Source organism: Patagioenas fasciata, chromosome 3, assembly GCF_037038585.1.
Source record: "Patagioenas fasciata isolate bPatFas1 chromosome 3, bPatFas1.hap1, whole genome shotgun sequence".
In the NCBI taxonomy this organism is placed as follows: Eukaryota; Metazoa; Chordata; class Aves; order Columbiformes; family Columbidae; genus Patagioenas; species Patagioenas fasciata.
In genome coordinates this window covers 45,096,662-45,108,866 of record NC_092522.1, presented here as the reverse complement: position 1 = coordinate 45,108,866, position 12,205 = coordinate 45,096,662, and the positions used below count along the sequence as shown (strand labels likewise).

The following is a 12,205-nucleotide window of genomic DNA, read 5'->3' as shown; positions in this document are numbered from 1 at the left end:
AGACAGAAGAGGCTCTTTTCTTAACTGGTGTACTATTCTTTGTCATAGTGAGACAATTATTCTAGTTATCCTTCATTGAGGTATCCAACAGGATGTACTTTATGAAAAAAACAAAAGTAGCCTGGGCTAGTGCCATGTGAACAGTGCGTCAAAGTCAGCAATTTCTGATGTTGCTGGCCTAGCACCAATCATAATTGAATTGGACTATCAGTAAGACACAAATGCTCTCTTACTGTTTTTCTGTATAAGTCCCCTAAACAGATCAAGCTCCCGTAAAACAATGTCAGAAGTAACATAAAGAACGCGTACATGTATTCAACTAGTAGTGCGCCCTACTTCAAAGGAGCGTGCCTCTGTCTTGAACACTAAGATGTCAACAACTGAATTTCACATGGCACAAAGGTGAGAGCTGCTGCTATCGAGTTTGGGAATATGTTTCTGTTTCAGCCTTGGTTACCATGGTACAAGAACACTGTTTATTCGTTACATGCCCTACAAGGGTGAAAATGTTTAGAACTTGTAGTATAAACTCTAGTGGCTGAGAACTTCAAAAATCAGGCTTCTTCTAGCTGATTTTGCTTCTTAGAGTGAGTAAATGTCTTACAGAAAATAAATGCTAATCGTTATGTAAGAAAATAACACAATTAAAAATCAATGTAAAAATCTTATGGTGATTCTGTACATTACTTAAAAAAGGAGGTCCAATCTGTGACTCATGTCCCCTATTTCTTCCCTCCCTATGTCTATACTTTGCCTTTTTCTTATTTAGGTTTTTGTTGTGTTTTTAAATTCATTAGAAGAAGAATTTAATGTTGATCTAACCGTTGATCTCAAAGACAGAGGAATTAAACTAGCCTTAAGTAATGCTTGAGTTTCACCCATGTGGAATTGGAAGATACATCATATTTGACCTTACTCCAAAATTGGGAGCACAGCCAGCCCCATATTCTACCTTCATCTATGAGTTCATCAGATATGCCTCCAGTTCCATCCTGGATTGCCTCCAGTTTGGCTGGTGTCCTTTTCACTCAGCTGAAACTGCTACCAACAAAGTTCCTGTAACCCTATCCTGATCCCAGTCAGGTTTGTTTGACACCCCCTTGTCCTCACTCTCTGATACATCCAGCTCTCGTACTTGCTTGTTCGTTAATGTTACTCGTTTGGCTGTTTTGATTTTTGTCTTAGTCTAGTTCTTATAAAGCGTCTTATGACACTCCTTTAGCATGTTTGTTTGTTTTTTGTTTGTTTTCCAGAATTTCCAACCTTTTTTCCACTGAAATACTTCCTTGAATCCTGTTTTTTCTCCTTTTGTGACTGATCCCATGTATTTCTGAGCTTTAACTTACTCTTTTTTTATGTTGAATAAAAACCATGATTCCCCTTTTACTTAAGTGTGGCCCCACAGACTTTGATTTTTGAAGATGTTAGGCTGCAGTTTATGAAAATAATTCAGTAAGTTTTGTTCACTCTATGATCTATTGCTCATGGCTTGAGATGAATATAAACAGATTATTTTACAGTCTTATTCTCTCACTCCGATCCTCTTTTCTGGATGTCTTCCAGTGAATTTAGTTTAACATGCCTAATGTTGAACTCTCTGCTGTCTTGAAATGTTTGCAATTGCACACTCTGATTATATTATCATCTTGTTTACTACTAATACACAGTGGCCACCTCTTGCTCTCCCTATCTTATAAGTGTGTACCCAAATTTTGTCTGTTTTCCAAGTAATACACAAGAGATCTGTTTTGTTGGGGTTTTTTGTTTGTTTTTTTCTCCCAAGATATTCTGGGCTTCAGTATGTGCCTCTACCTCAGCCCGTTGAATAATTGCACACATCATCTTTTTCTCGTTGGATCCTGTTTCTTTCTTTTCCACACTGTCTGACTGCAATTAGGCATTGCATTAAGACTAAAGAAAACTTTCACAGCTCTTAGTTTCTTGGGTTACTATTATAATGGCTCCTGGAAGTCAGTTTAAATTAAATTATTGTCACTTGTATTTCTGGTATAGGTTATGCTTTGTTGACTTTATGATTACTCCTTTGTTAGTATACGGCAAACATGAAGAACCAACAATTACCTAGTGAGAGCATAAATCTTCAGAGAACTAGCAGCTGTCATCACATTTATGCTGAGGGTGGTGTCCAGTTTTCAGAGACTGATAACTTTGTCAGATTTTGGATATATTTCAATGATGATTGGAAATGGCATGTTCCTAAACTATCTCTGAGTTTTTTTGTCAAATTTCAAGTCATAGCCCAAAGCCAGAAACTTCAAAACTTAAGAACTTCTGAGGAAACTTTCATGTTCTATCATGGCCCATTTTATTTATTATTTATTTCCAAACAGATTGTGGCAAATGCCCATAATAAAAGACGAGTCAGAAAAATGGAATTTGAACAAAGTTTTAGAAGTAAAAGAAGTAGACAGGGTTGAGATTTTTAAGATGTTTACTGTTGAGAAGCAGTGGAATCTTTTGCTATAGCTCTTCCTACCTACTCTTATTATAATGTAATGATATCTTAAAAAGTAAATGTAAAATGAAAGGTTCACTCTCCAGTAACATGATGCCCTTTTTTCTAGTTTCCTGTCTCCTGGAGAGGCTGCTAATTATTGCCTTATGGGTGTCATAACCGGTTACTCATTAGGCTATCTTTACAGCCTTTCATTCTTCTGCTAGTATTTTATAAAAAAAAAAAAATAAATAGTTTTTAAAAATAAATTTTAAAAAAATGGTCAAGCAAGTAATTACACAACTTATAGAAAGATAGATTAGCAATAGCCTATTTAAATAATGTTCTTCAAAAAATGGATTGCCTTTTAAATAAATATTGCCTCCTTGCCTTTTGAATTTTTCCCTTTTTAACAGTTGTGACTTGTTCAAGAGGGCTTCTAAACTTTCAAATTAAAATCAAACACTCTCTGACTGAACGATACGTAAGAAATTACTTTGTGAAAAACTCTTGTTCGTCCCAAATGACTGTGTCATGTTACTAAATAACTATATTTCTATAGTGTAGGTGTAGTCCTAAGCTATAGTCTTAATGTTACCTCATCATTTTATAATATTAGAGCAAAATAAACACCATGCTGAGCTGGCAAAACAGTGCATCATTAGCAAGAATGTTTTATATAACCACAGGCAAGTTTTCCAGCCACCTGTTGGAGGGCCACAATTTTAAACAAGAAGAGATCTTATCTCCTGCTTAGCTCCCCTATTAATGATGTATTACAGAAGCTGGAAGATGGCTCACTTTGGAGAGCCATCAGTAATGTATATAAGTTATAAAGATTAGTGTTAGCTGTTATGCCTTTTTGATTTATAAATTATTTCAGCATATTCTATAATGAAAGAGCTAAATGGGTATCTTCTGGAGAATGTCTTTCTTTACTGTGTCATGATGTGGTTTTATGCATAGGCATGTTTGACAGTTTGGGATAGGGACTACCTCTTGTGCGATTTGTAGTTCTGACGCCAGATTAGATTTTCATCCATTTCTGGAATAACGCTTCCACAAGGAAGCAAAGAGCCAGACAGCATAAATGGGAAATGCTATAAAAATGGCTGTTTTCCTATTATCTCCTGGCCACCTGTGGTGATACAAATGCTTTTTAAGGAAATAAAGACATTGCTTTCTTTCTGCTGAGCAGTAGCAGATGGTGGGACTTTGCAGGTCAGCTGGAAAAGGAGTCAGTGACATGAAGACTTCAATTAATTTTAATTTATTTGCACTGTTTATGCCAGTCTGAAAATTAGTAGTTAAACAGATTGCAGACAGACTCCTTTCCCAGAAGTCAGAAAGCCAAAACACCAGTGATCAGTTTCCAAAGAGCAACTTTCCCAAGAATTGACTTCAGCCTTAGAAGAACTTTCTTCTGAATTGCAGCACAGAGCTGGCAACAATAGAGCATTTCTTCAAGCAAACTTTTAATGCTCAGGAATAAAATGTGTAGGACTGAATGTTGTCCCATCTTATGAAATTTTTAATGACAATAAGGTGGGGGTCAGTAGTGAATTAGGCTGTACAAGTTAATAAGTGAAAATTGTGAAACAGAGCAGATAAAACAGTTAATTTGCTCTCTTAATCTTTGTTTGTCATGTAGGTTACTATGGCAGTTGAGTTTGGCTAAATCAAAGCCCTCATGTCTCCTCTTCCTTTTCCGTTGCCTAGTAACACATAGTGACACTTCGTCTTTTGGTGAGCAACTCTAAATATTCCTGAGAATAGTAAAATGGAAACAGTTGGATGATTACAGGGCTGAAGGATTCCTGTTATTGTGTTTCCCATCTTCCTTTTTGAAATTTTAACTGCATGTTTACTTTATAGTTGTTACATCTGGCCCTGCAGACTTCTAGCCTTCTCTTTTCAATTTTTCTTTTCTCTTTTCAGTTACTTGAGGTGATGCTACTGTATATACTGTCAACTGAGGTATTTTAAAAGAACCTAACAACGCCCTACACATGCTTCTTTTTGTAGAGAATGTTGCTTACCTGCATGTTAATCTGAACTGCTTGAAGAGACACATACTGGATGTTAAGTTTACACAAGCAGTTTACAACTTTCAAAATCATTGTGCATAGTGTGAAAGTGGTGGTCACCCTATCACCTAAAGAGATCTTTCTGTTTTATGACCTTTAGTGCATTAGTTCACTTTCTTAAGAATGACAGTTATAACACAATGTCTTTTTTTTTTTCTAGTTTGGAATTGAGAATACAGTGAGGGTTGAATTTGTGTACATTACATGTCTCTGTATTTTCAAGGGGAAGTTTTTACGGTAGTAATAATCACCTTTTCATATGGAACAGAGGTGATAGGAATTTTCTATTGAAACTGATTTCTTTGGAAAATTCAAATTTGTCAGAATCCAAACCTATTGCAGGACTGTATAAGTGAAAAGAACTCCTGATGGAGAAACTTCTGCATCAGCTTAGGTTTTCTGGAAATAGTGAATGAGATAGGACACACCATCAGATGGTCTAAGTAACAGCTGAAATCATCATGGTCTTAGGATGCAGTCTTCAAGTGTGAGTTCAATTTCAATGTGTAAAGAGGCTTGATTTTGAGGTTCCTCTGTTTCATAAAAGACTAGCCACGGTTCCTTCTTCCAATAAAAATTTCTGGTAAGCTCACCAGTTCTATTTATTTGGCTATATTAAAGGTAGAAGTTATTGGGGAATAGGATGACCAAGACAATAACTCTGGAACTGAATGAGAATAGATGTGGAAATCTGCAGTTTAGTTTCCTGATTCCCTTTCCCCGTCAGGGCCCTAACTACAGGGCTTTTGGCTCTACTGGCCTCTCATATCCTTAGGATATTATGTTGAATCCTGAGCTTGATGGGCTCGAGCAAGTTTGTTTTGTTGAGGAGGTTGAAGTCATTTCAGGGAAAGAAATATTTCATGGGGTGTTTTTTTGGCACTAAAAGTGATTTTAAATGAGTTGTTGAGACCCACTAGTTTTCTGAAAAGAAAATAAAAATCACTTGAGTAAAATGTCCATGCATGAAATCTAGTTGATGAGGATAAAGTGCTACTTCAGCCATATATTACAGTATTATGTCTGACTTGCTCTTTTCAGCCTTGAAAGGCATCTGTGCTCACTAGTACAGCCCAAGGTAATACAAGCCGAGAGCCACGTTTAATCACCACTCTGGTTCTGTCAGTGGTCAGACAGAGCTTTGTTACTGAACCTCTCCTCAAAAAGTAAACCACTTTCCTCATTCTTGATAGTATTGATTTTTTTATTTTAAAAGCTACTTAAAATAAAACAGTCTCCTGCTGATAAGAGCATTTTGAGGTAGTCCAGCTCTGATTTCTTGAACAAAACCTTGCTGGCCCGATTAACTATTTGTATGCAATGGGAACATACAATTAGCTTTTTTTCATTTTAGAGGTTCTGTACTTACTATAGTAGAATGATTAAACTTCCTGAATGGGAGAAAAAAAAAAAATCCTGCCATGCACTTGAAAGAGTCTGAAAAACAAGCAGTTATATACAAATGTGAAACAAGCTCTTTGGAGTTCTCAGCCTGGAAAACACCTTCTGAGTCATGGAGTCTGGCCCCTGCTTACCCAAGTACCATAACATATAATTCCTCTATAAGTTTATCTAGCTTCATCTTAAATGCAGTTATACTTTGTCCTCTCCATGCTCCTCCAACTCTTCCCATTGGAAGACAGACTGATTTGATGAGTAGGAGCTTTCTTGTAACTATCACTATAGGTTTACTCCTGGCCCATTTATTCCTGTCTGCAGACATGCCAACCCTTCTCTCTTCCTCTCTTCAGGACAACTTTGTATGTTTGGGGTTCTAGTGAAAAATCATTCAGGTTTACTATTTTAAAATAAATGCTCTGCAAGATAAGGCCTGATTCCATCATGGCAGTTTGTGCCAATTCACTCTAGCATAAGAAGCTTTAGAGGTACAGCTGATGCATTTCCCCCATCTACTGCTGTGCTGAGCTGAAGAGCAGAGGCTATTCCTGATAGCAGTGTGCTTCTGTACACCATGCCTGTCCCATCTTGCCATGTATGATCTAACTGCATGCTTTTTTTGAGTATTGTCAAAATACTTCTGGGCAGATTCTTTTCACCTTTATTCTCATGTTGCCAACTCATGCCTTTGCAACCAGTTTGGACAGATGTGTGTACATTTATTGCTGTTTCAGCTCCAGCTCTTGTACCTCACAATGTCTATGTTTGTCCTTTGAACTGGAAGCAGATAAACAATTGATTAAAAGCCGAAGTGTGTTGAACGGAATGTCGTCTTACCTGCTTATCTCCCGTAGCAATACAACTGCCAAAAGCACAGATTCAAGGTTGCACATTATATTCCTACAGTGGTGCATATACTAATCTCTACTTCAGTCTGTGCCTGGGGAACAAACCTGATCTCTGTGAAAAATGTATGACCCCTTTTCTGAAAGCTCAGGGCTCACCAGAATCCTGATACTGGCCTCAGGTCTATCTCATGGCCTTAGTTCTGGGTCCACCAGCCTCTTTGTATGTGTCATTTGATAGAGACTCTTACTTTGAGTAGCTTACAGTATTGGCTTGAATCTTTAAATATTAGGAGGAAAACATATCTTTAGCTCAAGCAGTGAAGGAACATAATTCATATTTAATATATTATGGGCCTGAAATGTAACACTGTGGTGTCTGAGCATTAAAATTTGTTACAAAAAGCCATTCTTTGTGCCTACTGAAAGCTGGCTAGGAAGAGAGTGAGTTAAACTGCTAGCATCTATAAGTGGTAAAATGTCTATTGATTGGGTACCATCAGATTCTGCAGGCAGTTTGCCTTGCCCATGTGTGAATGCTCTGCAGTTTTAAGAAGCGGTGGAAAGTGCTGTGTAAGGATGTGTGGAAATGAGAACTCTTCTTGCCATCATGTTTCGTGCACTGGACTCAGATAACTTTAAGCTTTTAGTGACCGCTCTGAAATGAGTCCGAATAAATAAGATGGTGATCATTCACTACAAGGACATATCTATATCTAGATACATATATATATTCCTGAAAAGAAGTGCACACCAAATAGAGGAGTCTGAGCAAGATGAAGTGGAAATTCAAGATAGATTCAAAGCTTGATCACGGTAAGGATATTCACTGGCTGTACTTACAATGATATGCAGTAAAAATTGCCTTGGAAATGAAAAGATTAAAGGGGAAATAAAGCTGGATGTGGAAATCCAGGTTTGTGGATTCTTGTGTTAAAATTATTAATGATAAAAACAAATCTGGATTTTTTTTTAAATTTGAATTATTTTGTTTCTTTTGCTTGAACAGTACTTCAACATCACAGAATTGGCTGCATATATCTTTCTTCAAAATGTTCTAATAATCGCGCAGTGTCATGATGTTATCAGAGAAACAAAATGTGTTAGTGTATTAACTGACAAGAAGTTAAAACAAAGCTTAAAAGGATTAGATTTTGGACAGTATCTTGAGTGAGCAGGAATTAGAACATTCAAATGATTCACTTCTTTTGAAGGGCACAGAAGTGGAGACAGGGTCAATCTTTTCCCATTTTAATTGTCATTTTTGGACTATCAGCTTGAAGTCCAGACCTTCAGATTACCTTTCTGTCTGCCGTGAGGGTTTTTCATATTTTAAATTGTGTATTAGTTTGCAAGTAGTCTGAACATAGCTGTTATTAAATACCTTGCTTATATGTTGAATACAGATACATTGTGGTTGTAGTGCAAACCCCTCCAATGCATTTTTGCAAGTTTACATCCACCTCTGTAAATCTCTGTTACACCATGAGTCTATTCCAGCATAATTTTCTGTGTTGAGTAGTGTACGTAAAGAATCCTAAAACAAACAAAAAAGTGTTTTTACACTTGCAAACAAATCTCTCATGCTGGATTAGGAGTTGGTCATGGAGTTGTGTGATGTCTTAGTTTATAACTGTTCATAGTTTATATGCTGTAAAAAATTCAGCAAGAACACTGGTAGTTCATATTTTATTACCTTTATAATGTATCCCTTCTGTACAATAATTCTGAGGCATAGCATGTTTGCTTTGTTTCGGTTTTAGTGCATCTTAATTCATGTGGACTAATAATACTTCAAAAATTTGTTGTTAAATGATTGTATTGTATCTTTCAAGAACTGGCATGGTGAAATATGTCCAGGAACAGTTTAACTCTCTGTCTTCCTCATCCATTTAATGTCAACATTATCTATAGTTTGTTACCTTCTGTTTTATTGCCCTATGTCCCTACATGTAATCCCATTGAAAGCTGACTGTGCTTATCCAGGTAACTCTCTGTAGAGGTTGTTCTTCCCTGTGTTCCCTGAGTTGTGTAAGGTAGTAGAGTGGGGGAAAAAAAAAAAAAAAACACGTTATGGTTTACCTCTGACTTTTTTGAATCTTATTTTCCTCTATCTTTTGAGATTTGGATGGTGCAGAAGCAATAACAAAGTCCTGCACCTTTTCTTTTTGTTTACACAGTATGTACAGCACTGGATACCCCAAATACACACATCCTCTAAAAAGCTGGAATTAAAGAGAAGGTACTAAGTTACTGAAAGAATGGCATTAATCAAGCCTGTATAGATGTTCAAATGCAGTAGCGTTGTAATGGGAAAAGGACAGGCTCTTCAAGAACAGAGAGTTCTGGGCTGCATAAAGAACCTCATGTGATTTTTGTATTAAACACTTTATCCATTTTTTTTTTACCTTTATCTAAGGTCTGTGTATGTGGCTGGATTTTTGCCATGTTTTTCATGCTGGAAAGATCTAATGAGCTTACTTTGACCCTGACTGTTTGAGGCACCCTCTGTAAACCAAAACTTTTTAACCAGCATTTGTCTGTTCTAAGTGAGTTGCGCTCGATAGAATACTATCACTCTTATTATAACTTATTTTTAGGCAAGTAGAAGTTTAGTCACATGGAATGGCAACTCGATGTTTACCCAGAAGATACTACTGTGTAATACGACAGTATTTTCATCCTGTGACTTTTGGTTTTGTTTTCCAGTTTTGTACTACAGTATTCACATATTTCCAGATCACTTACTAGAATACTTATGTAGTTGCTGTGATTTGTATAGCATTTACAGTGTTATAAAGATCTAATCACAAAGTGTACATTTTGATGCATACTGGGAGCCACAAGAATGAATACTTGAATTGTGGTCAGCTAAAATCTTGCTGTTGTCTTAAAGTGTAAGTTTGCCCTACTTTTCATCAGAAAGTCTGAATTTTTCTGACTTTTGATAAATGAATCAAAGTCAAAGCTATTGAGCAATAAGGATACAATCTGATTTGAGCCCAGAGGACTGACAATACTTTTAACTGATTTGTTGTTGTGGGTTGTTGGTTTTTTTTGTTTTGTTTTGTTTTGTCTTTCAGTTGTATTCTAAAAGCAAGGATATCGAGTTATTTGTGTTGGAAACAAAGGCTTTGAAATTTTGAGCTGTCTTTCTATATGAACTTCTCAACTTTTTTTTTTTTTTTTTTTTTTTTTATAATCACAGCAAGACCAGCTTTATACTTGGGCTGCAGTTAGCCAACCCACACATTCATCAGATTACATTGAAGGAAGTTTTCCAAGGAGAATTCCATCTGTGTGGCCCCCACCCAAACCTCCAGATGAAGAACAAAGACTTAAAATTACAAAAGAAGGTATAGTTCTTGGGTACATACAAGATACATATGGCATGAGGGGGAGCTGTTGTCTTTGAGAATCCAAGATAATAACTTAATATCTTCCAAGAAATACCTGATTTTGAAGATTTTGGATTAGAATCTGAAATGTTTGCTAGCATGAATCTAATAAAAAATATTCAGCAAAAATGCATGCTTTTTGTTAACAACGAAGATGTGCACCTGGCATTTGCTGGCTAGTGTCTTTTACCAGGTGTTGTGGCCTTTGTTCTTTTCCAGTTTACATATCTTCAGAGCCATGAAATATGGGTACTTTTCTCTTCTTAAAAATATGGAAAACTTCAGAAGCCCACTGGTGGTATACTGAAAGTTATTAGAGTGATGTAAGGTATTCCTTTTGGATTCAGCAGTCCCCTGCTGACAGAGAGGTAGGAAAAGTGTATCTGAAAAATAAATTGAGGTCTTGTTTAAAAAGTCAGTGTATCTTAAAATTTGTGAATTTACTTTACCAGACAAATCTCTGAAATCTTCTGCATACTCATTAAAAACTTTGTTTAAGCTGAGAATTAAAACAAAATAAAGCTTCTTGTAGGTGACAAATAAATTTAGAAGAGAATTTCAAACCTGTTTTCTGTTAGTAGTGTTAATGGGCAAATACCACAGGTTCTTGGAAGCTTAACTTTACATTAGGTAGCATTCAATGGCTCTCAACACTTTTGGGCTGCATTCATGCCCATGACCACCATGCAGAGCCAATGGGTGTTCTCAAATTTTCCATTTCCTACCACTCCTTCTTTATATTTATATATTATATTATGTTATATTGTATTTATATATTTATATTGCTCAGATTTGAAGAATTAAGTCATTATTTCAACAGTTCTCTCTGTACTGCTTGCGGGCTTTGGGTGGAATTCATTTCAGATTTGCTCCCTTTGGGACTTCTCTACCACTTCCCCTGGAACATGAACAAAGTATTCCTTGCAAGGACTGCATTTATCATGGCAACACTTCACTTTTACTGGTATCAATTATTCCAGTGTTCACAAACAAAAGAAGTGATGCCAACAAAAATGCAATGCTGCTATATTATTGAGCTTATTGTTTTTTACCAAAGTAACTCTATTAGTGGTGAAGGAAACATTTCTGCATTCATCTCTCTACTGCAGCTCAGAGTGTGGAATGCTGCAGTACTGAACTGTTGGACTGGTCCAGTTTTTGACTCATCATCCTTGGTTTTATACTGTATTCAATGCAAGTGCTGTCATATGTGGTAGTAGAATTCATTACCATGTACTCTGAGAGCACAGGCTGTGTTTCTCAACTTGGAAACTTAGCTAATAGACATGTGATCAGAGTGTTTATGAACATATTCTGCACTAGAAAAACAAAAGGATGAATGCTTTATTATTGAAGTTATAGCCCAGCAGAGGTTGATGCAAGTTAACAACAGTTTTGTTGTTCTAAAATCTAGAAGAACATCGATTAAGTAAAAAACTTTAAAAATCATAAAATATTTTGAAACGTATAGTTTGGAAGAGGATTTCCATCAAGAAAATAATACTAATAATGTTTAAATGTGTTCTTTTTATACATGGTTTGGTCCCATCCTATGTTTTTCTATTTAATGTTATACCTACTACATGGATGTAATGTGTACAGTATTTGTCTGTTCCTTATCTCAACCACTGCCCACTCAAAAACTGCGAAACTGTTAAGAAAACAGAATTAGAAGTGGAAAATTGTGTATTGTGATTATTTCTAAACAGAGTGGAAATAATTCTAAAAAAATTGTGGTTTTTTGCTGTGATTTGCAGTGAAGGGCATGGAGGGAAAAGGAAAAATTATGTCTGTTCTGAATACAATTCAGGTAGATAAAGAATTTAACTTTTTGTTTGATTGTTTGCATGCTTGCTATGTGGAAGAACCTGTAGGTGAGTGATGTTTCAGGTGGAACCTGAAGGATAAACACCTTCCCCAAGATTTGTAACTAAATTATTTTATGTGTATGCTCATTTGAAAGATGGACTGGGAAAGCATTTTTTTAAAGGATTTAAATTACTGTGTGCAGAGTAGCTGTAT

At 36.1% G+C, this 12,205-nt stretch overlaps 1 protein-coding gene across 2 annotated transcripts in view; it reads left to right on the top strand.

Moving 5' to 3' along the window:
- The window catches only part of FMN2 (formin 2), a 158,520-nt gene that overhangs the window by 21,200 nt on the left and 125,115 nt on the right, over nt 1–12,205 (top strand). For both annotated transcript variants that reach the window (XR_011738305.1, XM_065835906.2), the window contains exon 3: nt 9,994–10,141. Coding sequence is in view for 1 of the 2 variants with exons in the window: in XM_065835906.2 (XP_065691978.2) it covers nt 9,994–10,141 (148 nt within the window). In the remaining variant the exon portion in view is untranslated. The remainder of the gene's footprint in view (nt 1–9,993; nt 10,142–12,205) is intronic.